The following is a 27,574-nucleotide window of genomic DNA, read 5'->3' as shown; positions in this document are numbered from 1 at the left end:
GAACTTCTTGTTTCCTTTCCTGTCTCAAAACTAAGGCTTTCTAATAATGACTTGGAAGTGCTCAAGTGTTTGTTGTTTTTAATCTATCTATGCAAAACGATATTTGTTCTTTTTGTGGCTGGGATTCTGAGAAATACATCATCCATTGTACCAGAAAGATTGCAGATTATTAAGGACTAACGGAAACCTCCTTAAAAGATAACATGTCCTCATATGCTGGGAGAAACAAGAGAGTTTGGTGCAGTGAAAACGAACGTGTACTTGAGAGTCAGACAGCCTTGGTTCTGATTCTGCTCTAACACTTATTAACCACATTGTAAGTTACGTTTCCTTGCACTATGTCTGCCCCTATTTGGAGGCCAAGCAGAGAAGTTGCACAGCAGTTATGCTGCTGTCCCACTATGGTGGGTGGACAGCAGAAAATACAACAAAGATGTAGTTTTACATCATGCTGTGTTTTAACAAAAATATTAATACATATCCAGTTCTTAGGGTCTCTCCTTGGATTTCAATATGGAGCATACTATGTACATATTTTCCTAAAAACCCTTCCACCAGTAAAACTTGAAAGACCCTTTCAATACATGTATGAAAAAACATTATTAAGAAAAAACCAAAAAACCTTTTCCTTGTGAAATTGAGATGCATTTAATACCTGCAATTGATACAGGTTGGTAAACACAGTGTTGGACATTGGGACAATTATTTTAATATCTCTTTTCTGTAGTTTCTTCATCTGCAAGTTTGGGAAAATCTATGTCTACCTCATGGGGCTGCTGGTAGAATGACTGACCCGTGTAAAGGACCTGACACTTAGTGGATTCTCAATGAAAGGAAACTTGTTCACAACTGTGAAGTATCACAATTTAAAAAGATAGATACATTTGTGGGTAGAATAGATTTATAGACAATAAGGATTTCAGAGTTTTAAAAAAAGACTAATTACAATATTAGTTATGTCTCAAATACTTATGATACACATTTGTATAAAACAATTGTAAATAGTCATGTCCAGTTATAGGTTATTTTTGGTTGATGAAATCTTGAATAAGTACCCTGAAGCTATTTCCTCCTATAATCAAATGAAGAAAATTCAAACTATTCATTTGTGCTCGGAAATAGAAGAGTGCTTGCTTTCATTTGCCTCAGAAGCATAACACCTTCCTGGAGGAGAATGAAGTGGTAAAACATTCGTGGGGGCTCATAGAGGTTCTGTAATTCCTTGCAAGGCTCCTGTGTCTTTCTAGGCCACCCCAGACTGGAGGCACAATGTCATCAGCATTAATACACAGCCGTCCCACTGACCTGTGCCCCTTCTAGTAATGTGGGACCTCACGGCCCCTCAGCTTCTTTGTGCCAAACTCCCCATCCTACCCCAACAGAGCCTCCCTTGATCACATGCTACCAAGTACTTTTGGGTATTCTTGCTGTCTAGCTCATGGACTGGCTCAGTTTGGCCAGTGGGCTTGGGGCCACTGTGAGACAGTGACGTCATTTCCATGACTGCCGTCCTTTGAGCCTCCCGTGTTGCTGGCACCGATTTGCTGGGATCTGGGCAATGCTGGGTGCTCTGCACCAGAGAGAAGGAGGAATAACAATGAGGAAATGGATATCAAACTCTTAATATAGAGTTTCTATGTGACAAACATACCATTACCCGGATTTTACAGAGGACAAAAGGGAGGCACAAAGAGATGGTGTCTGTGTATCAGTTACCTATTCTGCTATACTCAGAACTTCATGCCTCAGAGACCACTGTTTTATTTGCTCACATTTCAGTGGGTCAACAATGCTGGCTTGGCTCAACCGGGCAGTTCTTTTGCTGCTCTCACCTGGGGTCACTCATGAGACTATATTCATCTCGTGGCCTGATAGAAGCTTGTTATTTTAGATGATCTGAGCAGGGACAGGTGATCTCTGTCCTAACTGGTTTCCCCTCCCAAGACCCAAGATCGGAAATTGCATAAATGTCACTTCTATGATAACGCTTCTATGATCACTGGGCCTCAGACGGGGTAAATAGACCCCTCCAATAGACAAGAGAGGTGACAGTTACATTGATAAAGGGGGGGAACTGGGGATAAATTTGCAGCCCCCACCCCTCCCTTTTTTTAACCATCTATCTCATTAAGTATTAAATTGCCCAAGCTCATGCAGATGGGAAGGGATGGTGACAGGATTTGAGCCCAAGAAGTCCGCTCAGTGTTGGGTTTTTTTAACCACACTGGTTAGATGGGCTAGTCTACACATGAAGCAACATGCTTGGCTTTTAAAATATTCCTCTATTGCAATATCCATGACCAATAAAGGGTTAATTCGTACTGGGAAGCATTTTATTGCATCAAAATCTAATCTAAGTATCCATATGAACCTGATCCAACCAGTGATTACCTTAATGGGTTCTGAGGTAGAAGCAGTGGTAATGAGTTTGAAAAGAACAGTTTTACTTTTCTCAAGAGCAGAGTGGTGGCGCCTTGGAAATTAACTCTGGGCTAGTGCTTAGGACAAATTAAGTGAGGACTTAATGAAGTAAGACCACATTTTGGGCAAGATGTAGGTCCTGTTAAAATTTTCTATTACCTATAAATAGACTCTCTAGGTCTAAAGTATAGATCTTCACTGTGTTAGCAAGATGCAAAAGCAGCTCGTTAAACCAGCGAGCACATTATTCAAATTAGATTTTTACTGTTGGGGAACTAATGCGTCTGAGTTGTATGACGCTAAAGACACAATTTATTTGCCTGTTTTTGGTCTCCTCCAGTAGAGTATAGGCTCCCAAGGTCAAAGCGTCATCTCTCTTGTCTCTTCAGCACACAGATTGTTGCCCAGAAACGGAACAGTCTCAGCCGCACACAGGAAGTTCTCAGTAAGTAGTTTTGAATGAATTAATGGGTAGCGCCTTCTTTGTCACTGCAACAGTGTTTGAGGCTTTTACGGAATCGGTTGTATTTATTTTTGTGATGTGCAGGAGAATGAGATTGTATTTGTCTTTTGTACATATTGTATTTTTGCTGTTTTGGTTGCAAGGAAGGAAAATTCAGTTTACCTTAAATAATTGGAGTTATGGCAAGGCTCTTTTTTAGCCATAAAGGAGAGGGTGGGTCACTTTTAAATTGAAGGACAGTTTAACAGGCAGGTCTCATGGAATCGAAGTGGGACCCAAAGGAGCAGTTGTGTGCAGCTCAGCAGGAAGAATGAACATCCAGGGCTCAGCCACGACTGTGATTTTGTCCCTGTCCAACAGTGGACGCTGGCCTGCTGGTGAAGTCTGACTGCTTTTCGTGACCGACCACAGGCTTTCATCTTTGGGTTTATTAATTCTTTTTACTATCTCATTTCTTCTGTCTTCCGCTTTACTCCTGGAAGGCAAAATAAATCCTAGCGTTCCAGGTACAGTGTTCAAACAAAACAAACAGCCAGGGACCAACGCTAATGGTTTCTCACGAAAACCCCTTTCTTCCATTCCACTGGGACTCTTCTGTTATATGCAGTAGTGTCCCACAAAACTTTTCTCACCTTGCAAGGCTCAGGAGTCTATTTGGGCCACCCAGGTTGTAGACACAATGTTGCCACACTGGGATTAATACAAAACTGCCCCACTGCCTGGCATCTCCGACTTCTTTGTGCCAAATGGCCCGTCCCACCCCAGGGAACCTCTTTTGACCTTGACGGTGTCCTGTCAACTATCTTGTGGACATTCCTGCTGTCTGGTCCCTCCCCCCCAACCCTCCTCAGCCTTTTCTCTTTTCCTCTTCTTCATCTTCTGCCTTCTTCAACTTTCTCTCTATTCCGATTCTCCATCTCTCTCAATCTCATTCATGCAAATAGCCCATCTTGACATCTTCCCGCACTTATCTACACAATAGGGTTAGTGAAATGGCTCGAGGAGGGAAATACCCAGCAAGCATTGTCCTTAGTGAAGGGGTAAGGGTGGAGGAAAGAAAGAAGCTAGAACACTCTTCTGTTTCATCCCTGTTATATTTGTCTTTAAGTTTTCTACTTTCCCCGCAACCTGGTGGCCCCCCTCTTACTTGTGACTTATGTGAATATTGTTTGGCTTCATCTCTCACTGTATCCTTAGTCTGTTTCCTAGGTCTTAGCCCAAAGAGGAGGCATCTGACTGGCAGAGACTTGGGGTCCGATATGGTCTAATCAGCAATGGGCTGGTGGAGGGGTGGGGTCACGTGACCCACCAGGGCCTCCCGCTGGGCAGCCTCTACAAGAAAGAGCCGCGTTAGGCTGGGGGCGGTGGGCCCAGGAAGCCGGATGTATTTTTGGCTCCTTCCTTAGGAAATTGTTGGGGGCTGTGAACCGCGGTCGGCTTGCATGACTCCGAGAGGTTCAGGGACTCATTTGTTTCTTTTAAATGTACCTGTGAAATGCTCAGGTTGCTTGCAGAGCAGTTCTCTGAGGGAGAGTTGCAGTTATTTCAGGAACAGTGATGAGGCTGCCCTCCCTCGCTCTGTGCCCGGGACACGCAGACCAGGTGTGCGCGCGTCTCCCGTGTTCGCGCCGGACCTGGTAGGTAGGCTGTGGCCCAGAAGGACCCCAGGGCCTCTTGCTGCAGGACGACTTCCTCGCGGAGCTCTCAGTGGCCCACAGCGCCGCCGCCGAGGGCCCAGCCCGTCTTTTGAACAACGGGGACGCGTGCGCAGACCTGGCGAGCACCTTCCCAGACCGAGGACCTGTCAGGTTCAAGATGAAGTCCGGGGATGTAGCGTCCTCTCTCCAGAAAGGAAACAACGACCACTGGACCGTCCACACAGACGATGACACCGGTGCTGTGCAGTCCTCCCGTGGCCTCCGGCCCTCCACGGCACCTGTGCCGACAGCCGCGCCTCCGTGTTTGCCCGCAGCCCCGACGGCCTGCCCCCAGAAGTGCAGGCAATCGCGAGGCGCAGGCAGGAGCTGTGCCTGGCCAGGCAGCACGGGCTGAGTGTGCACAGTGGCTCCTGCGACCACAGTGCCCAAGGAAACCTTTTGTGGCGACATCGAGGGTGTCGTTTCGTGTGAAAACTTCCCACTAACTCTCACTCAGCCTTCAACTCTACTTAGTTTAGTTTGGGCCTCTCCTCCCTTTTCCTCAGGAGACATACAACCTTCAGTACACATAAAAATATGTGTAGGAATAAGTGAATCAGTTTGCAGTCAAATGTATGTCTTTACTGGGGTTTCCCAAGGAATCAATTGAGGCTTAGGATTCCGGACTTTGATTTATTAAAGTATAGTCACCTGTTTCCTAAAAAAAAAAAAAAAAAAAAAAAAAAAAGTAGCAATGATGAGAATTTCATGTTAGGTAAGTGTGAACCTTGGTTAGTTATCTAAATTCGATTTGCTTTCTGTCCTTGGCAGACTTCATTTTACGTTGTCTTTCTTGTAGTAGACATGTCAAAGAAAGACTTTTTTCTGTAGTTAAAACAACTCTATACATGTAGCCCCCCTTTTTTCTTTCTGGAAAAGGTTATATAGCAAGTAAACAAAACCCTCTTTAAAAACAGGAGAAAGCTGGAAGAAAAACCCCCACATTTTTCTATTATTGTCAGAAAATCTTGACTTACAGATGTTACTGACAGATGGGAAAGCTGCCTATGAGAGTGGGATTTGATTCTTTTCCACTAAAACTCTTAAAGGAATCTCAAACAGAAAAAAAAAAATTACGTGGGTGGCATATGACCCAGAATTGTGTACTGAGCTCTGCGTGTCCTTTATATATCTTTACAACATGCTCCAGTTCTAGAGAGTGGCCGGCAAGGCAGAGAATTGCAGACAATTGAAGTTATTAGGCTTCTTTAAAGTTCCTGATACAAAGAGGTAAATAAAAATTTCCTGCTTCGGGGGTAAGTAGAAGATACTTTATTTTGGAACAAACAGTACTGGTTCCCTCGAGGAGTTCAGTGTGGGGGAAGCAGAGGTCGCTTTGGTGAAAACATTCTTCTACCAGCGCTTTAGGTCATTGGGTGAGGGGGTCACAGGACCCACTTGGGGTCTGGTTACCATGGTAACAAAAAATATTGAAGTCAGGAAGTAATGTTCCCTTGGAACAAAATAGAAAGTCTTCACTATATTGTGCGTTTTCCTTGCTACTTGGAGTCTGGTCCATGGACCAGCAATGTCAGCTGACCTGGAGCTGTGCTAGAAAGAGCCCCAGGCCCACCCCAGACAGAATTCCCGATGTGGTCCATATGCACAAGAAAGTTTGAGACCCACTCGGAGAGATTCTGATTTATGGAGTATGAGTGGAGCCTTAGGATTTAAAAAGGTTCCAGGAGGTTTTAACATACAGCAGTTTGAGTACTACTGGGCTAGAGACTGGATTTGAGAGCGAGCCTTCACTTGCTATGTATGGATGTTTAGTCTTCCATATATATTTAAAACCAAGTTTGTCAACTGCCTGGACTTTTGGTTGGTATTGTATTCAATTTAAAAATACCGTTTTGGAGATAACTGACATCTTTGTGATGTTAAATCACTGTGCAATATTAAGTCATATTAATTGTGTGTGATAAGACAGAAGAGTAGCCACTGAAGGATGTTCATTCACATCCTGATCTCCGCAGCCTGTGGTTGGAGGTAGGGAGGTGATCCCGGATTATCTGGGTGGGCCCAGTGAGTCACAAGGGTACTTACAGGAGGGGTCAGCAGTCAGAGGCAGACAACTGTGTCAGATGTCGGAGTGAGGCAGGCTGGAGCCAAGGAATGCAGGAAGTTCTCTAGAAACCAGAAAAGGCAAAGAAACAGAGTCTCTTGAGCCTTCGGAAGGACCACAGCCCTGCTGACCGGTTTTAACTGACTTCCAGACTTGGAAGGTCTAAATCTGTGTTGCTTTAAGCCACTAAGTGTGTGGCAATTTGTTATACGGCACCAGGAAGCGAATGCACGTAGCACGAGCCTCCATGTATTTAGTCTTTTTCAACGCTAACGGAAACCTGACATGTTCAAGCGCTGGGTGGGCGTGTTCTCTAGGGAAGGTCAGGACCCCGTCTCAGCTCTAGGTCTTGGATTTCATTCATTTAGGCCCATATTTTAAGTTTTACTCTCCTTGTAATGATGAGTGTCAAAACAGGCATGCAGCCCATTTTAGCCACGGGCTCTGAGGTTTTTCTCACTTCCGCAAGAAAGTGAAAGTATATACAGGCGTACCTTGTTTGTTGGGCTCTGCAAATATTGCATTCTTTACAAACTGAAGGTTTGTGGTAACCCTGCATGGAGTGTCTTATTGGCACCATTTTTCCAACAGGCTGAGGTGATGGTGAGCATTTTTTTAGCAATAAAGTACTTTTTAAGTAAGGTATGTACATTGATTTTTAGATATAATGCTTACCATACTTAATAGATTACAGTATAGTAGGGTAAACAAAACTTTTATATGCACTGGGAAAACAAAAATTTTGTGTGACTCACTTTATCGTGACACTGGTTCTATTGCTGTGGTTTGGAACCGAACTCTCAGTATCTCTGAGATATGCCTGTACTTTCCTTTCCTCTTTGGGTCTTTGAACGTGGTTAGAGATGCAATGATTGCACTATTATTTGCACAGAGGGACAATCCTAAGAACAAAAGCAAACCCGGGAGATGGCCACTTCCCCCCAATCCTGGTGAAATCATCCAGCTGTGGAATCTACCACCCTCTTATCATCCAACCCTAGAATTCCTTTGATGTGAAATAATACATCTCCCGTATTGTTTCAGCCACTTGAGTTGGATTTTACTTTACTTGCAGTCCAAACCATCCTAATTAATATGTAGAACAAAATATATATAAAGAAAATAAAATTATTTTTTCCAACATTCAAAGATAATTACGAGGATCATCTTAGCATGTTACATTTTAGTTTTTTCCTACTTATTTTTTTTGGCAAAATAGCAACCTTGTAGTGTTTGGGTATGTGAGTGTGTGTATGTGTGTGTGCGTGTATATATCATTTGTTTGTTGCTGGGTTTTGGTTCGTTTTCTGTTTCATTTTAAAACATCCACAGAAAGATGATTATAATAATTTACATTATATTCATATATAATTTAGCCGTTCTGCTATTTTTTGACATTAGTTTATACTAATTCGAGTTTACTATATGTTTGATTCACAACTGAGTACATAAATTATGTAAATATTTCTAAAATTTTATTAAAATTTTATTTCTAAAATTTTATTTCTGGGGAAGGACATGTGAAAATGCATTATGTTAACTGATAATCTTCATATTCAAGAATTTTTTTTTTCAATGCAAAACCTGACCCTCAATGTTTCTTCCCTAGTACAAAAAATCCCTCCGGTATGACTTGACATTGAGTCATTTTAACATTTTGAACATAATGAAACAACATTATTGCTGCTTTCTTCTTTCTTACCCTAATGTTTAACCTGGGCTCTTTTTATTCTATTTTTTGAAAGTCTAATTATTGCCATTAGAGTAAAAATCCAATTCAATTATTTTTCTAAAATAGTTTTTGTAGCTATTGGAATAATGAAATGTAGAAGAAAATACCAGGGAAAAAACAACGTAATTTCACTCGGGTAAACTTGTTTTCTTGCACAAATGTATACCCAGAAGGTTCTTATAATAGTAACTGAAGGACGTACTCTGAGGAGAACTACAGAATTAGTATGAGTTTTGGCTCCACAGAGAAAATCCTAAGTTCTGCACTTTGTAGGGCCCACACTGGAGGCCTACTCATTCCAAGGTCCTCCTGGGGACACTGCATTCCAAGGTCCAGCCCCTGTACACAGAAGCCAGGTGTCTGCCATGTTGCCTCATTCTCACATCTGTGAAGACAACCAAGGAAGTGGAAGAAAGTTTGCAGAACGAAAGGGAAAAAGACAAACTGATAAATGAAACCTGTAAGACATGGATTATTTATAAATTAATTTAGAAATAAACTCGAAGAAGTATTTTCATATTTACAGAATATCCTGAAGAATGTCTTCTAATATTTTCCCAGTGGAATTCCGATTGGTTCTTAAGTCTCAAACTTCTGCAATAAGTCTATCATCCAACAAACCAATTTTTTAGTTGATGTTTACGTAAGAAAAATGTATGTCTCCAAACTTAATAAAACATTCTAAACAAAATAATATACAGGAAGAGTCCCGAACCATATTCTAAAGCAGTTGATACAACATCCAAATCACAAGTAGGTGTTTTGAAAAACTGGCCTGTGTGTGCTCAACGGCGCTGACGCGGAGAGAAGCGTCACATCTGTCCACTTATTCTTTGCGACTGCTGCTCTTGCAAAGAAGACTGACTCTGAGAACAGATCAGTGAAAAAGATGGTGAAGATTTAAAATGTCACGCTGAGAAATTAAGAAGTATTGAGGTTGTTCAGAATAACAGTCTGAGAAAAGCCAAATCACAGTGATAACCTGGAAATCACTTGTGGGCTGCACAGAGACCATGGTGAATATTAATCCTGAACGCAGTGGAGATGTTGTTGCTGATATTTCTCACAGCACCGTGCAAAGAATTCTATAAACACAAAATATAGTAAGTGTTCTACAGTTTTTCATCTGTAAGTGTCAGCCACCTCCACTGAAGATACACTCAGGAGTCCCTACCCCATAGAGAAAGTGATAAAGAATCTCAGCTAGTTTCTCAGTTTTACAGTTTGCCTGAAATGGCCCTTTTGTAACCCAGCTCACCCATGATACCACTTTCTACAACCAGTGACGGTGATAGCACTTCAGCCCTCCTTGCCTTTCAACTTTCTACAAGGTTCCAGTCTGCTTCTTTCTTAATGATAGCAGCTCATCCCAGGTAATTGCCTTGTTTTTGTTGTGGATTTTACCTGCGTTTTCTAACATATTTACTAATTTCTGTGTGTCAGTTGCTATGCCATGTTTAAAACAAAATTCATGATCTGCCATGAAAACACAGCATACAGAGCAGTGTGCATACAAACAATTTGTAACAATCAATCTAATTGCTTTGCAATAGGGAGCAATATTTTAAAGCCTTTTACATACTAAGTGGTGGTCTTACGGTGTTTTAGTTACACTTAAGGAATTCTGAGGGGAGTTTAATTTGGCATTTTAAATAATGGGAAGTAGGCTTCCAGCTCACGTTTTCACACAGAATGTCTCGTTCTCATGAATGAGTTACTGCTGTCAAATGGGAGATGTCTGGATTTAAGAAGACACCGACTTCATAGGCCAAGAGAAAGCTTCACAGAAAAGACACCTTTTCACAATAAGGAAAACATCTTAAAAGTAAAAATATGATTGCTGAACTTACAAATTACAAGAGCTGGAAAGCAAAGACAAGAGAATCTCCATAATGTGGAGCAAGTAGACGAAGAGAATTTATAAGTAGAAAAGTATATAAACAAAGATATAAACACAGAAGGAGCAGTCCAGGAATTCCAACAGCTGGCTAAAAGGAGATCCACAAAAAATTCTTCTCCCCTAAGTCCAGCAGGAATTCTGGAGAAAAATGGCTCATCTTCCTTGCTGTCCGTTTTCTACTGCAATCTCTCTGCTGAGTCTTCCTCTTGGCACCTGGCCGCTCTAGAACCTTCCTCCGACCCTCCGCTCTGCAGGATCTCAGCCATTTCCACCTCCTCATAGCCTCTTTGTTGTTCCAGCCAGGCTCCTTCTGGGCTCACTTCTTTCCTGCTACACAAATGCAGCATTAGCAGAAAGTTCACAAATCATAGGATAATTATTAGAGTGACTGTGCTAAACAGGCCTAATTATCAGGAGGGCTGAGATTCTAGGAGAGAAGGGCCTCATATCCCTTGTTAAGGGTTTAGCAGCTATGGTTCTCCTCAGTCTCTACAGTTAAAATTGGCAGGTGTTCCAGTGTGGCTTGTGTAAGTCCACTTTGGGGTATAACTTCTTTAAAATTCGATGTCTTACATGCTAGAACCCCAACAAATGAAGCTAGATATGGGTGGAGCCGCTCCAGCTGAAGGAGGACTGGGGCTCGGCTCCCCGTCTCCTTCCTGCTGTGGCTGGCCTGCCCCTTACTCTCCTGGGCAGCTCCTAGAGCAACCCTGCAGAAACACGGGGCTCTGGGGGACACTGGTGGAAAGCCTGCAGCCGGCGGGGGTCCTCTCTGGGGGGCCTTCCTGCTGGGGAGGCCCATGGCTCTGAGCCTGTGTTCTCAGCCACAGCTGGTCTAACAATTCTGAGTTTGACTAATTGTTCCCCACTCTCCTACTATAGGATGTGATTGAGGGGAATGAGGTAGGATTCAGGAGTTGGTAAATTTGGTCATTAGCAGCTGCTGAAGAAACACGTTGGACAAAGCTAGAAACTTCCAGACTAATTTGGGACAGGGTGTATCAGCTGTTTGAATATGACTTGGTTGTTTGGTACCGGAAGTTAAGGTAATTTAATTATGTGCCAGATTCTTTGATAACATGTTAAATCATTGTTTCAAGTAGTGGATGTACAAAGTAGCCTTTCCTTTATAAAACTGCAAATGTCTTTCACATTTTTTGTTTGTTTGTTTTGCCAAACTTGGAACAAATTCTTCACAGAGTGGTTATCATCATTAGATACTTTTATGCAATTATAGCTCATTATACCATTTTCTAAATTAATAAAAGAATGCTTTCAGTCTTTTGTACATATGAATACTCTGTTCTTTTTACTCTGACCTTTTCACTTGGATCCTTTTGAAAGTCACTGTTGCACTAGGGTGAAAGCAAATACTGGCAAATTGTTTTCAATTTCCAAGCATCATTTTCAGGAATAATGAGATCTTGTTTCTATTTGGATCATTGAGACCTGCACTGTGTGTGATAAGTGGTGAGGGCGGGTGGGTCACGATGACAGTGGACACCATTCGTGTCCAGAGCAAGAAGTTCATATTCTGGAAAATAAAACTGTATAAACAAGTCAAGGTTGGATAGAGAAGCCATGATATTAAGCCAAAGCATTTGTTTTGAGTCCAGTGGGCAAAGGAGAATTATTGTAGTTTTCTATGCAGGAGTCAGACGTAGAGGCAATGGGAGCAGTGATGGAGACAGACTGTAGAGCAGGATTAGGATTGAATCATTTTAGAGTTCACAGGACACACAGAAGGGACATTGATCAGTGTATCCTGCATTTTAGGAAATCCACCTTCCAAAGAAAAGGTAATGAAAGTGAAGTATGTCAAGTACGTTTCCTTGGTTACGAGCAACATTGATGATTGAGTAGCCTAAGAGAAGGGAATGTACTGGAAGCATGTTTGTGGCTCGCAGGATCAGTGTGAAGCTGGAGGAACAGGCAGGCAGGCACCAAGGGTGCTCAGAGGTCAGCGGCAGTAAATGTGCTGTGGTCTGTGAACACTCACAATCTAATGAGCTGGGGCCGCACCACCTCCAGCCTTCCTTCCATGTTCACTGCACCTTTCCAGCACTGGAAGACCTGGCCCTGGCCCTGCCTTGTCTGCCCTAGCAGGGCTCTAACCTCACCTCCCCACATGGGGGACAGTTTTCGCGCCAGAGGAAATTGTGTTGATAGTAGGAAATGCAGGTGGATGATGGACAATCAAAATGAGAAGTGGCCATTCCAGGCAGACTCTGAGAAACACAACTCTGACATTAAAACCAGATAAGTTCCTCCAGCTTCACACAGAGGAAAAGGGAAGGACATCCCAAGAAAACAATGCCTTATACAGGGAATTCTAGGTTTAGCTCAGTTTTGAATTGTCACTCATGGGAAGAAATGTCACAAAGGGCACGTTCTTGCAAAAGAGCGTGGATCTGTACAGTTCACACTGGGCTGGCTCAAGTGTGGAAGGAGAGTTATCAGAGAGATTATCAGAACAAGAAGTTCAAAAAGGAAGGTCGGAGAGAGAAATTTAATAAAGGGCAGAGAAAAATCCCAAACTCTTCAACGCCTGTTTTGCTTCAGTTTTCCAGACCTTGAAAAGTGATCTCCATAATTAAAAGCATAAAGCAAAGATAATTAGAATGAAAACAAAGATCCACAATAAGTGAGTAGAGAGCAAAAGAACATCTATCGATTTTTAAAAGAACTCAGATCCTCAGCCCAGATAAATTACATGCCATAATATTGACAAAACTTGGAGAATGTGATCAAGGAAACACTTAGGGATTTCTTAGAAAGTTGGTTGGAGAAATGTCAGAAGTGATGATCTGGGCAGATGCTGCCTGGATTCATACAAAGCGTGAGGTGACCGATTATAGAACGACGGCTTGGTGCAACAGTCCCAAGTGGATTATTCTCAAGTGGATTATTAAACAGATGGTTCATGAGCATGTAGACAAGAAAACGGTCACACGGCCTGGGTCTATCAAGATAAGTGAGGCTGAGGCAGTGGAAAGAGCCGGTAGTGGAAAGAGTCAGATGAGCTGGGCGCAAGGCCTCACTCCGTCCGTACACAGCTGTGTGCACTTGAGCAAATCACTGAACCCCTCTGAGCGGCAGTATCTTTATCAGCGAACCCAGGCTATAGAACTGGATGTCCTTTAATAGGCAATTTAACCTCAAACAATCGGTTAGCTTCAAATGTACCAAATTCCCCTCAGTTCTTTTAGTCAGTCTGTCCGATGATAAAAGAGCTGCCGTGTATAAAGAACGCATGCCGTACTGGGTGCTGTGTCCTTGTGTGATGTGCTCACGTGACGGGTGGGCACTGTTAATCTCTCTTCACAAATGATGAAATGGAGGTTCGAAGGGACTAACCAGTCGATCAGATGAACCAGGCTCAGGGTGTGCCCTGATATCGGGGAATCAGGTAAGCAATCCCCCGTACTATTACCATACACAGGGTCAATATGTAAGGATGGACAACGCTGCACTGAGCAAACGATAATCATTCTTATGTGTTTGGATAGTTATGCCTAAAATGTGTTGATAATGGATCCATGTCCATTTCATGGAAAGTTTTTTTCTGGTGTTCCTTTAACCTTGGCCTGTGCAACGTTTTTTGAAAAATATATAAACAATTTGGTTGAAAGAACAGAAGAAATTCTGATCAAATTTTCAAGGAAAAGGAGAACTACCCAGATGAATAATTTATTCACGTATTTATTTATTTAAGTATCACATCCTGAGGTAAGCTAATTCATTCACGGTATGATCAATATTCAAACAGTGAAATACCGGGGATGCCAAATAAATGTATACAAGTGGACACTTTGGTCAACGTTGCTGAAGCAGTAGTTCGCCGTAATGAGAAGTATCTGGATGCTGATGGTAACCACTTTGAGACCCTCTTGTAAATGTAGAAGTCAAACGTGACTTGTATTCATCTTTTGTTTTTGGTATATATTGAGTATATATTTAAGTATTTCTTAAAATGTGTATACTTTTTTTGGGCACCCTCTGTATATTAGTATTGAAAGCAAAACCCTACACTTAGTATCTGAACTATCTTGCTGGACTAGAAAGGGCCTTGACTCTGAGCGGGATTGGGTTTGGGGGAACTAGAACAGAGGATGGCAGTGGGTGTGACTGGCTCTTGAGTTGCCATTTGGGGCTTCCAAGAAGGATCGGAAAGACACTATCTGGAGTGATATCTAGGTACGTTTTTTTTTCCCCTTAGTCACAGAATTTTTCCATTAAATGGACCCAGTTCATTTCAAGTTGATTTCAAGTTCAATGGTATCAACCATTTGAAACGTCTACTACAAAATACTGATGTAAGTTACAGTCACAGAAGAGGGTGTTCAGACCCCAGCAGACAACACAGTCCTCTAAGGCCTGCGTCCGCCAGACCACATCCTAAGTGTGACGGGTTCGCACTGCATCGTGTCCAGTGAGAGGCCGCTGGGGCAACTGGAAAAGACGTAGCAGTGAGGAACATGAAAGCTGCTTTCACGTACCTGAAGAGCTGCTGTTTGGAAAAGGTGGTTGATCGGTTCTGAAACTGAAAGGAAAGCTAGAGGAAGTGGGTGGAAGTATTGAAAAGCACTGTTTCCAGTGACAGCCTCTCAGAGTTGCATGGAGGCACTTTTAGAGGTTAAGAGCCTCCTAGTCACTCATTCCCTCCAATTAAATGACTATTGAGCGCCTTCTGTGTGCCACTGCAAATGCGTGGGGTACCTCAGGGAAGACAACAAAAATCCTTGCTCTTGGAATATTTATATTCTCGTAGGTGTGGGGACACTGTGTAAGTTGGCCTTGTTGAGAAGTGACATCTGTGAGAGATTTCAGAGGGGAGGGGAGGGGGTTACTTGGGGAAGACCATTCCAAGCAGAAGGAAAAGCCACGCAAAGGCCCGAGGTGGGAGCATGCCAGAAGGGAGCCTCGTCTGCAGAGATTGGTGGAGCAATTGTGAGAGAAGGTGAAGGGAGGATTTCTGTTTTGGTGACAGCTTGGACTATATGACCTCTGAGGCCTCTGCCAACTTTTCATATTCCCGGAGCTAATGATTCTCTCATAGTTCAGATCAAGTAATTCGGTGGCAGTGAGGAGGTTGGATTCTAGAGCAGACATGTCATAACAGCTCACAAATGTTCATACAGATGGTGAAGGCGCAAGTCAGAGAATATAAACATTGTAAAATACTGGCAGTGATGTTCAGATAAAAAAATATGACGGTCACCACACGAGGCATGTCTGCAGACCACATCTTGCCCAGGGGCCACCAGCTTGACACCTCTGTATTAAAGAACCTAAAATTGGTTCAGAGTGGTATGGTGTAATCCAGACGTCAAGTCTTGGACAGGAAGTCCAAGGAGAATAAAAGATAAAAGAAGAAATGTGGGTGCCTCGGATGAGAATGACTCCTTTGTTATCATTTGACAGGGAATCAAGAAGAAAGGAAGAATTAAAAGATTACCCTGTTAGTTTAGATCCCAGGAGACGTGTTCACACTGACTTTGCTTTTTCTCAATCAATGGTCACATTGGTTTTGTTTTCTGCCTATTATCAATGGTCAGATGCTTACTTGTCCTCTCGTTGTCCTATTATACATAATTATATGTAATTCAGGAACTCAGAATCCACTCGGAGAGAAAATATCAGCCAGTGCAACTTTTCTCAATTATTTTGTGTCTAAATGTATTTAAAGACATAAAACTTTTGAACTCAGAATTAACTGCAATAATTACAAAGAGACATAAAGAAATTCTTATTTTGGATGCTTAAGTTGTCCTGTTTCCTCACTGCAGGTCCCTTCATTTGCAAGATGGTGCCATTTGTCCAGTCTACTGCCATTGTGACCGAAATCCTCACTATGACCTGCATTGCTGTGGAAAGGCACCAGGGACTCGTGCATCCTTTCAAAATGAAGTGGCAGTACACCACCCGGAGGGCTTTCACGGTGCTGGGTGAGGATGTGCCCGCGGGAGGGTGAATGCCGTTCTTCAGGGCAGAGCAGAGAGAATTCGTGCCAAGTGAAGCTCATTTATACACTCGGGGAAGTAGCTTCTGGTCTAGTGGGTGCTGGGTGTGATTTAAAGGGTTCGGTCCTCCTCCCATTTCCCCGCCACCCTCAGCCCATCTCTCCTTTAGGCCTACTTTAGCACCGAAGAGCTCTCATTTCAGACTGACTTCTTCAGTTTACGTCTTAAGCTTTTAAGCACGAATTTCAGCTGATCTAAGGTAGCCCGTCGGTGGCACCGCCACAGTGACATTTATTAGGTAAGAGACCTTTAATCCAAGGTGCCCTTGTTAGGGGACCCACAGGAAAGGTGTTCTTAGAAGAATGGAGAATGGAGGGGGCCCTTGAGGGTGAGTCCACGATGGCAGGAGGCCTCAGGGCCCGCGAGCACACTGGTGCCGAGATGCCTGACAGAGGCACGTCCCATCCTCTTCACAATTTGGCTTCAGGCATTCCGGAATCCTCCGCTGCTGGAATCGGTCCTGAGGAGCAAGTACCTCGTGATAAGTGGTAAACTTGAAGCAGTGTCCTAAGGCCCGGCACGGCAAAACGGAACAGTTTCTCCATTTGATATTTATAATCGAGCCATTTAAAAACTTTAATGTGCCTCACCGTGGTTTGAATGTATTGCAGCCAAATAATCAGAGGTGTAGGAAGCAACTAATGCAATAATCAAAGAGAACACGTTTTACTAACCTCTCACTTGAGAGCAATGAGGAAACATTTCTTTCTGCTGTAAGAATGTAGCCAGCATGGGTTCGTAGAATGACAGAACAAACTCCCAAAAGCTTTACAATGCCAAACTCATTTAAAATAGTTTGAAATGCATAGATAAACTAGTTGAGAGGACATGGTCAGTTTTAGTTAGTTTCAAATTTATGTCACATCCTTCCTGTAGAGAATTCAAAGACCTCTTGGCTTTTAATAATTGACCTTCCACCATCAGTTGAAAGCTGAAAACAAGCAGGTGATTATGGAAGGAGGGTGAGGAAAGGAATACTTGAAGGAAAGGAATTTTTTTTTAAAAAAAAAAAAAGGAAGAAAAGCAGAGGGAGTCTCCAGATCTGAAAGCAAAGTTGAGAATAGACAACCAAGGCAGTATGTACTCCAAAAAGTCATAGGAGACAGGCAGGTTTTTAAATCAAGTAGACATCTTCGTGGGGCTCTGTGCGTGGTCGTCTAATGTCTCCCTGAAGCTGTCACACTGTGAACCTCCTTCCAGCGGAGACTGCCTGCCCCTGGTCCCCAGCCAGCAAGAGCCGCTAGCCTTTCTTGCCCAGAGGTGGTCACAGTTCCCAGCAGTAATGTTCACCCAATGGTAGCACTTTTATCCTTGAACAGGCAGTGGACTCACAGAACTGGCAATGAGCTAAGCCAATTCGGCTCAGCTCCTCCAGAACTTCTACTAAAGACTGGACAAGTGATTGAACAGAAGAGAACACAGTAAGATAATCATTGGACTAGAGTAGATATCCATGGCAATGGAGACAGGGACATTTGTGAGCCTCAGAATTATCTTGGATCACCGAGTCATAAACACTTTCTATAGGCAGTGCCAGTTCATGTGTTACTTTATAATAAACCCCAATTACGGCTTAAGTGAATCTCAGTTCCTTGAAACCGAAGGCAATACACTGTTTTCTCAATACACTCAGTACAGAAAAAACAAGCCGAGTTTGAGCTGGGATTTTTTTCCCCTCAAAATCAATGTTGGGGCTCTTGGTTCTGGCCTCGTCCTAGGCTGTTAGAATTCTCTTTTGTTCCTTGCTACGGACGCATCACTAGAGCAATTCACTCAACAGACTCTCTGGTTTCTGATGTTGTATTTGTTTTGTAAGTGAAAAATTAATGCCTATATTATGATGGTTGAAACAAATGTACTTTCAATTTTAAGAAGAAATTTCAGAGGGTGATCTATATCTTGTTCAAATTACTCATCCATTTTTGCTGATCAAGCACCTACTGAGGGCCAGGAATTTTCCTGGGAAAATTCAGGTGGTCAGTTTTACCTGGAAAGCTTTCAAAGCTCTCCTGGAGATGGTGACTTCTGTGTCAAATCCTGGAAAAGGAGGCCACAAGTGGACCCTGGGGATAGGGTGCCAAAGCAGGGTATCAGCCTGGAGGCATGGGGCTGCACAAAGTACTCTGGGATGTGGGCACTGAAACCAACTCTGTCAGGTCCTCAGCAGAGGACTCGGTGTGAAGAACTTAGACTGAAATATAAGGTGGGAGAGAGAGCAAATGAGCTTGTAGAGAGCCTCAGGGACCATGGTAGGAAGTTGGATTTTATCTTCTAGGCAATGGAACATTATTAAAGAGTTTTAAATGTTTGGAACATGTTTTGGGAAGACATTACAGCAGCAATTTTGAGGGCAGTGAGAGGGTGGAGACGAGAACACACGCGGAGACCACTACACTGCCCCAGGGTGGAGGAGGCTGGGTGCACTGCATATAAGCAGCCTGATGGTTAGAGAATTAAGCGGGACGTATTTGCTGAGCTCAGTCATATTCTGATGATGTTACCACTTCACAGGTGTGGTCTGGCTGGTGGCAGTCATCGTAGGATCCCCCATGTGGCACGTGCAACGACTTGAGGTACATTTGGGGCTGGGATTGATAATTACAATATAGCAATGTCTTCACATCCCGTCGATTATTTTTTTCCCCTACCTGCAAGAGGAAAGCAGCAAATTTGTATGATTTCTGTTATATCATTGGAGGTTTTTCAAGTGGAATCAAATGATTTGTTTTCAGATTTTTTTCCCTTCTGTTTTATCTAGTATGTTCTTGATCTTCTATTGGGAAGACTTTAATGATTAAAATACAGTTTACCGGGGTCCCTTTGTACATTTTCCTGCCCGCTGAACATGGCTTTCCTAGCGTTCGCCAGCGTCTCGATACATTGTAAAAGCCCAGTGGTTGCTCCAAGTTTTTCTTTCAAGTCACATGAAAAAAAATCTGTAATTGAGTGTTTATTTATCAGTTGATGCTCTTGCCTAAGTCCTTTCTTACCTGGCTCCCATTCAGCGACATGTCACAGATGGAATTAGAAACATGTGAGGGCATCATCTTATCCCCTCTCTCGTCCCCCATCCTTTGTCAGGTGGCCCAGCATTGCCTGGATAGTCACCGTGAGGGGTACTGTGCTGCTCTTCAGTGGCCCAGTGCGTCCAGTGGGATGAACTGTCACGCGTCCTTCACAGGGGCTCGGCTCAGACAGTGCAGGCTGCACACATACACTTTCTAAACTGTGTATCCTCTCGTACCTCTGCAAATCGACATAGGCAAACGTGGGACTCTGCTGGGCCTTGTCCATTGGCCAGGATACCAGACGAGCCCTCAGGCAAGGGGACATTTAAAAAGTGGCTTAGTTCCTGATGTCCCTGGTGTGTTGAAGGAGCTGGACTCCATAGGTGAGCACAGCTGGCACTTTTATTCCTTCCCTTGCTACCTATAAAAATGCCGTCTGAGGACTTCCCAGCCCTCTGATGAGACGCCACGGGGAAAGCCTTGAGTGGGACCATATAACGTAACTCTTCCAGTCATTCAGATAAGTAAACTCCTCTGGTACTTCCAGTCCCAAGAACAGTGTTAGTTCCGTTATGGAAATGTCCAGTCCTGTGTCGGTCACCTAAGTCTGCATTCTTAGTCAGTTTCAAATGTCTCCATCTCCCAGCTCGAGCCGTTCTTAGGTCTGGAATCCAGCCGTCTGGAGGGGGGTGTGACCCCTTTCTCCTCGGCTTCCTCACTCTGTTTCTCTTTCCCTGTCCCCATCCAGCTGGCTGCCTCTGGCTCCGTGGGAGCTGGTGGGGAGAGGGAGAGGATGGGGCAGGTGTCCTCTGGTCTCGGTGTCCTCTGTGTGTGACTTTGGCTGGTGACTGATTCTTTACTTCATGGGTGGTTTCAAAGATACCAGCACCACGGTTCCGCCTGCTGCCCCTTCTCTAGCCATCTGCTCGTAACGACCCTTCCACCCCTGTACACACCTCTTGGTGACCAGCTCCTTCCTTCAAGGCTGCGCTTTCCTCCAGCAGGAAGCCCACGCATACGGGCGGGGGGGGGGGGCCCTTTTAGAAATGACCCAACCCTGTTTCCGTGTGCAGTCCAATTCGGGCCCATACAACACAAGATTTGTCTACTTTTTAAAAATAGAATTATTTTATCATGTGCTCTAAATATATTTTCAGTACATAACTCATTTAGTTTGTAGAAAATGCATATAAGCTAATTGGCTAGGCTAGTCCTCACTGTCAGATCAGCCAAATCAGATTTGTTTTCTGTCAGGAAAAAGTATGAGATCATTTTCCAAATCAAATCCATGTATTTAGAGGCATCCACGGCTCCCTCCTTGTTCCGAATCTGTTAGCGACGGTGCGTTTCAGTGTGACCCACGACTGCATTTCCCTCCTGGGTGAAACAAAGCACCACTGACTTCGTCATCTCCACCCATGTCCTCTGTGCTCTGCTCTCACTGGGCTCTCGCTCAGGAGTGATCTATTTGACAATTTTCACGGGGTGGAAGCAACGAGGTGATTAAATTAAAATTGTCATCACTTCTGCCCCTACACTGTAGGAAAAATGTGAATTCACAGCATCTCAACACCTGTCAAAATATCTTTTTTCTAATGCCAAGCTACTTTGAATAGAAATAGATTTAATATTGGGAAATGCACAAAGCCCTGTCTGGATTTATGGGACCTGGATCAGGTGGTTCCACTGGCGTCGGTAATTTGAACCATGTCTTTCTTAGGTCTCCCAAGATTTGGGTTGGGTGAGACTCGGACTTGTATGAGTTGGGAGAAGGGTGATTATGAGAGAAGAGCTGGGATTGTGGACCCAGCGCGACGCTTCAACCTCAGCCGTTCTCTTAGGCAGGGGAACTGAAGAGAAGTGTATGTTTGGAAATAGGAGTTCTGAAGCTGGGTTTCATAAAACCATCTGAGCGCGATCTCAGAGAGTCTTTGTTGTTTGTCCCCAGAACAACGGCAGCTCTTTGGAGATGGCCAGTCCAGCCTTGTGGTTTAGGATGTGTCATTGTGTGTCTCCCCCTCCCCCCATGGTTGTTGGCCCTGGTACGCTCTGTCTGCATGGAGTCAGAATGAATTTCATTTTAATATCCTGTTTCCAGGGAGTCTGTATTCACTGAGTGTTTTCATTTCTAGTTGTATCTGTAAATAACACCTAGATCAGAACTTGAAGTTTCTTGCCTTTGGTGAGTATACCAAAAGCTCCCCCACCCCTTCAATTGGCATTGAAGATTGGTGATAAAATCTGCTGGGATTGGAGAAATATGTCTAAGACCTAAATGTTTTTCGTCTGGAAAGCTATAGGGTGACTAAAATGACAATAGTTTTTATAGATTCTCTAACTTTTATTTCTATAATCTAGAAAACTGACATTTGAATATACTTTAAATGTTTAGTTTGTCCCTTATTAGCTTTTGCTATTTTTTATTAATGTTGTTATTAATAATATAGTTGAACTCATGAGTCTGTTAGAAATAGTATTAATAAATATAAAATATACACAGAGGGTGCCAAAAAATGTATACACATTTTAAGAAAGGAAGGAACTATTGAAAGTACGCTGACGGTAACCACTTTGAGCCCCTCTTATAATTGCAGAAGTCAAACGTGACTTGTATTCATCTTTTGTTATTGGTATATATTGAATATTACAACTTTAATACAGTGTTTTCCTTTCTTAAAATGTGTATACATTTTTTTTTGGCATTCTCTGTATATACCTGTAAGACTTATAATTGAGCCTGAATATTTGTGGATTAGCAATAGTTTGAATCCCAATTTCTCATTCATCTCAGAATTTAAAAGCTACCGGTTGCCTTTCTGAAATTTCTGCTAGTGACCTGATCACTGCAATCTGAAATAGCAAAATACAGACTGGTTCTTAGCCATTGGGAGAAGTCTGATGCCTTGTCAAACCTGTTGCAACGATTGAGGAAGCAAAATAATGTAACATTAAACTAGTTGGCACGAAGTACAAAATACTGTTTTTGTAATACTTTGGTCACTGAAGTGCTCTTTCACCCAACTAAAAACTTAGGACTGGAGGGTAAAAAGTTGAGAAACATAAGTGAGCAGGCCTTGGACCTCAATTCCATTTAAAACAGAAAAGAAAGTATAAAACACTTAAGAATTTAAGCAGTGAAGTGGAAAAACCACTCTTCACAACAAAAGCACAATCAAAATTGGATACCATTTGAGAGATGTTCCCCTGGTAAATATGTAAGGATCTGAAAAACACTGCATTACCCTAGCACTCGGCTGCTCTCTGTGCTGTGATGCTAAACACCGGCTCTCCTAACGGAATAATTCTTATTTTCAAGATCAAGTATGACTTCTTATATGAAAAAGAACACGTCTGCTGCTTGGAAGAGTGGGCCAGCCCTGTACACCAGAAAATCTACACCACCTTTATCCTTGTAATTCTCTTCCTCTTGCCTCTGGTGGTGATGCTTAGCCTGTACAGTAAAATCGGTTATGAACTCTGGATCAGTAAGAGAGTGGGGGACAGCTCCGTGCTTCGGACCATTCATGGAAAAGAAATGTCAAAAATAGCCAGGTTGGTTTAATGAGATATTTATCTCTGTTCAAAATATTTGTAATTCTTTGGAAGGGACAGTTACCAGGGATCTCAGAACCGCTGCGTGAGTCAAAATGTCATTTATCATTCACATGTAGGGTGTGGGCTGCTTTCAACTTTTGAGATTTTATGTATGGCAGGAAGAAAGAGAGATCACCAGCTCCCAAATCAAAGGGGGAAGCCACCGTTACAGATAGAAACTTACTTGGAATTTAGAAATTGCTATGATTTCATCTGTACTGGGGGTGCCAAAAAAATGTCTACAAGTGGACACTTTGGTCAATGTTGCTCAAGTAGCAGTTCACCGTCATCAGAAGTGTCTGGACGCTGATGGTAACCACTCTGAGCTCCTCTTGTAATTGCAGAAGTCAAACGTGACTTGTATTCATCTTTTATTATCGGTATATATTGGGTATTACAATTTAATACAGTTTTCCTTTCTTAAAACGTGTATGCATTTTTGTGGCATCCTCTGTTATGTCATTTCAATATGGTAGGAAGAGCTGTGGACTCTCTCCTGCCTGCCCCTCACCAGCCACATGATGTGGGGAAGTCTTACTCCTACAGCATGTACCAGGGAGCATAGCAACATCCGTCCTTACTTCCTCCCACTCAAGGATGATGCTACCTACGTGAGCTGACATGCTGGAAAATCCTTTGGAAACTAGAGCATGTTGTTCACTTTGAATAATTAATGATTGATATAGTTTATTTTCAACTAAGGGCTTTGCTTTCTGATCACACTCATTAATAGAAAATTTAAAACACGATTTACTGCTATGGTACTTGTAGTTCATATGGTTTATTTCATAATCTATTTGGAGTGACCGTTAAAAACAAAAGTACAATCTGATAAGAAGTAGCTGAGTGGTTTGATGAGATTTGATCATTTCTTCAAGTGAGCAGCGACCCCTAGTGCCCAGTTTGTGTAATGACATCCCCGTTCTCTGCACAGCACCTTGGAACTTACTGCTGCTTTGGCTCTCCTACTTCCTCAGAAGAAAGGGCTACCAGGTTGAAATAAGGAATAATGAATATGACCTTTTATATATGTATAGCACCATGCAAATGTGTAGATCCCTTACAGCTGTTAATGTCCTTTACAGGACTAATGGAGAAAACTAGTTTGAAATCCTGGTTAATCATGTTATTTAGAGACACGGTAAAGGATTCCATTTTAATTGTATCCTTTAAACATAGGGCTTCCCATAGCTCATAAATATTGATAGTTTTTTATCACAGGCATGCGTGCTCTTCAATATAAAATGAGCAGGACTGTCTAGCCCTTATGAGCTTAAATCCCTCACTAGCTAACTGACTTTGCCAGTTACTTCCCCTTCTCTGTGCCTCAGCTTCTGCATTTGCCAAACGGCTTGTTGGGAGGATCAATGACATGAGTGAGGCCGAGCACCCAGCAGAGTGCTGGACCCACGATGAGTACACGTCACCGGGGTGTTTATAATGTGAGGAATATGTTTATTATGTTTATTATGTTTATAATGCGGGAATACGAGGGGAAAGATGACGGACAGCCCATGTTTAACTGTCACGAGCTTCACCAAGGTTTGAAAAATCTTGATTGAGAGGTCTAGGCTCAAATTTTATTTAATAGCTTTGCCGTCAGTGTGATACACTTGCCAAGGAGAAGTTAATTAACACAATGAATGTGTCCTTGTGCGTCCAGGAAGAAGAAGCGAGCTGTCATTATGATGGTGACAGTGGTGGCTCTGTTCGCCGTGTGCTGGGCTCCTTTCCACATCGTTCACATGATGATTGAATACAGTGAGTGCCTGTCATTCTCATTTGACAGAAGTTCTAGTTTATTTCCTGCCAGAATGGACACTGAACCCTTGAAATTTGTCGTGATTCACTTGGGTAATCAAATATCAACTAGTAGATTTCTTTCATGTTTTTGACACCACTAGGTCATTCCGTGGTAGGTAATTATGTACGACGCTGACTGAATCTTTAATAATTACAGGAGATCAAGACGAGCTTCTGAGTCTTCTTCCATGCTCCGCCTCTGTTCTCCTTGTTGTTTCAGTATTGGGACAGCAGTGACATCCTGTGAGCGTTCCCTACTGAACCCTGGATTGGACCCCCTGAATTTAATGATGCTTAGCGTTTCACCCAGCCCCTCAGTGAATTCTCTCTAATAATCTGAGGCGTCACGTGGTTCTCAGGTTACTGTTTCTATAACACAAGTGAACATTTGCAGAGTCGCTGCTGCTCCCCATTTCCATGAAGCCTGAAATCAAGTTGAAAGGCAGTGAGTCCCGATATGTGCAGGGCACCGGGCTATGCCTGTAAGCCTCGGTTCTCTAAGAAGGAAGACTCGTCACAAGGTTACTTTTCTTCAGACATCAATGGCTCTCCCCAAATCATCTTGAGAATTTTTCTCACCTTGAATCACTTGTCCAAGTGTGTTTGGTAAAGATTGACGGTAAACAGAAATTTAATTTTATGCTCATCAAAACAAATATCCATTCTCAAGCATGTCTTTTCATTTCAGGCAATTTTGAAAAGGAACAGGATGATGTCACAATCAAGATGATTTTTGCCATCGTGCAAATAATTGGGTTTTCCAATTCCATCTGTAATCCCATTGTTTATGCCTTTATGAATGAAAACTTCAAAAAAAACTTCTTATCTGCGGTTTGTTACTGCGTGGTCAGAGAAACCTTCTCTCCCGCCCGGAGACGTGGAAACTCGGGAATGACAATGACGCAGAAGAAAGCAGTGCTTTGCTGGAGAGAGACCCCTGTGGAGGAGACCAGAGGAGAAGCGTTCAGTGAGGGCAACATCGAAGTCCGGTTGTGTGAGCAGCCGGAGGAGAAGAAGCGTCTCAAGTGACAGCTACCCGTTCATTCCGAATGTCTAAGACGCGCTTCAGGCTGTGGGCGCTAATTATAACATTTCTGCATAATTAATACCATTCAGATCCTAACCTGAAGAGAAAATGATTTTGAGGAAAGGTCAAAGACTTTTTATTTGTAGAATGAGGAAAAGAAGGCATCTTAAATCAGTTCCCATAAAAACATGACATTATACATGAAATTACAGTTTTGAAAAATTAGTGAACCATCCTTGTACTTTACAAAAGTGGAGTTTTAAAAAACCTTGTACAGAAACAGATGTTTTTGGCTATTTTTTCCCCCAGCCAGTCAATTGTACTGTGGCTTTTTGTGTATTGTTAAGTTGGATGAGAAATAAGTTAAAAACTATATCGTCTGTCTTGAATAAGTTTAATAGTTGAATGCTGTAACATCGTTTTTAGTGCATTGCTGAAGCTTGGTGATAAATTCTCTTGCAAATGAGGTCTGTCCAATGATTATAAAGTCAAAGAAGATGCAGAAGCAGCGAAATGACAGATGGGTGGGATTTGGAGGCAGATGCCTGCCTAGGCTTGAGCTCCAGTTCCCACATAGGCCCGCTGTGCCCGCCACTGTGACCACTGGCCACCACGACCTTCTTTAAGCCTCCATTCCTTCCTGTGGGAAGTGGGGCGGCATCTCTACCCACAAGTCACTGCCAGAACGTGTGAGCCAGGAGCAGGAAGGCGCTTTTACTCCAACGCCCCCTCGAGTTCCAAAGCATTGTCGTAGCTCCTTACGTCTCAGATCTCTCCATCTGTTCCGTTTTCCTTTCTGAGATTTGTCCTCAGCCCTGCCCAACCTTCAGCGTGGGCCTATTTTGTAACTGGTTTCTCTACTCAAAAGAAGAAAGATTCTGGGATCCTCCTTTATAGGTTGAGTGACATAAACAGACCAATCTATCTCAAATATTTACGTTTTTAAGCTCTGCATTTTCACTAGTGGGATGAAAGCTTTTTGGGGACGTAAAAGGGCTGGTAGGTGCAGTTAGATGAGAGCATCAATCCCGAGCCCATGAACTTTCACTGACCCCCACGAGAGATGGGTCAGGAAGAGCAGTAGAGCTCCCCACTCCTACTCACCTAAATCTCCCTCCAACGCAGCTCCTCACTTCTCAGTCTTCCCCTCTTACCCCCCGGTGTCCTGGAGCCAGTGGGCAGCATTCCAGGGCTCTGTTGCTTCCCCTTCAACATCTGAGATTCCCAAAGTCCAGACACAGCCTTGTGGCCAAAGTGTTTCTTCTATCTCCAGTTTTCAGGCCAGAAAGAAAAGGGAGCTCAGGAACGCTCAGGTTATTTCATTTGTAAAGCTTTAAGGTTTGGGACCAGAGAACTCAGAACATGGGGGTCTTTCAAGATACAGACATTTCATTGTACATGTTTGTTAATGTAAGCAAGGAAGAAAAAAGAGATGAAACAGTGTGTGGTATTAGGAAAAAGATGTCTATACGACACAGGAAAATTAACAAAGTTGAGAGAGGAAAGCTGATGATTTGGTTTGTGTTGAAATGGACTCATTATGGCTTATTTATGTACCCTGTCCTGTTATGCCTAGTTAACCTGTAGCAAAACAATGATTATCATTAACTCATTAAACCATTAAAAATGAATCAGATTCATTGATTTTGGTTATTCTTATTTAATCAGCAAATATCCATATGAAGCTTCCTAAATTTGGTGTATATGAGTATATGCTCCAAATGTGAGTTAATGAGAAACAGATGAATCAACACTGTTACTAACCATTTAATTATCAAGATTAGAGTTTTTAAAAATTCTTAATCATTGCGGAGCTTGATCCAAAACATTGAGATATTAGA

At 42.8% G+C, this 27,574-nt stretch overlaps 1 protein-coding gene across 1 annotated transcript in view; it reads left to right on the top strand.

Annotated features, from left to right (window-relative positions):
- The window catches only part of QRFPR (pyroglutamylated RFamide peptide receptor), a 36,282-nt gene extending 8,971 nt beyond the window's left edge, over window positions 1-27,311 (top strand). Inside the window, exons 2-6 of the mRNA XM_033133505.1 lie at window positions 16,068-16,226; window positions 18,813-18,874; window positions 22,626-22,861; window positions 24,567-24,664; window positions 25,395-27,311. Of these exons, the coding sequence (XP_032989396.1) occupies window positions 16,068-16,226; window positions 18,813-18,874; window positions 22,626-22,861; window positions 24,567-24,664; window positions 25,395-25,735 (896 nt within the window). The 3' untranslated portion in view covers window positions 25,736-27,311. The remainder of the gene's footprint in view (window positions 1-16,067; window positions 16,227-18,812; window positions 18,875-22,625; window positions 22,862-24,566; window positions 24,665-25,394) is intronic.
- The last annotated feature ends 263 nt before the right edge of the window (window positions 27,312-27,574 follow it).

Source organism: Rhinolophus ferrumequinum, chromosome 18 (genome assembly GCF_004115265.2).
Source record: "Rhinolophus ferrumequinum isolate MPI-CBG mRhiFer1 chromosome 18, mRhiFer1_v1.p, whole genome shotgun sequence".
Taxonomy (NCBI): domain Eukaryota; kingdom Metazoa; phylum Chordata; class Mammalia; order Chiroptera; family Rhinolophidae; genus Rhinolophus; species Rhinolophus ferrumequinum.
The sequence above is the reverse complement of the archived record's forward strand: the minus strand, read 5'-3'. Positions and strand labels throughout refer to the sequence as shown.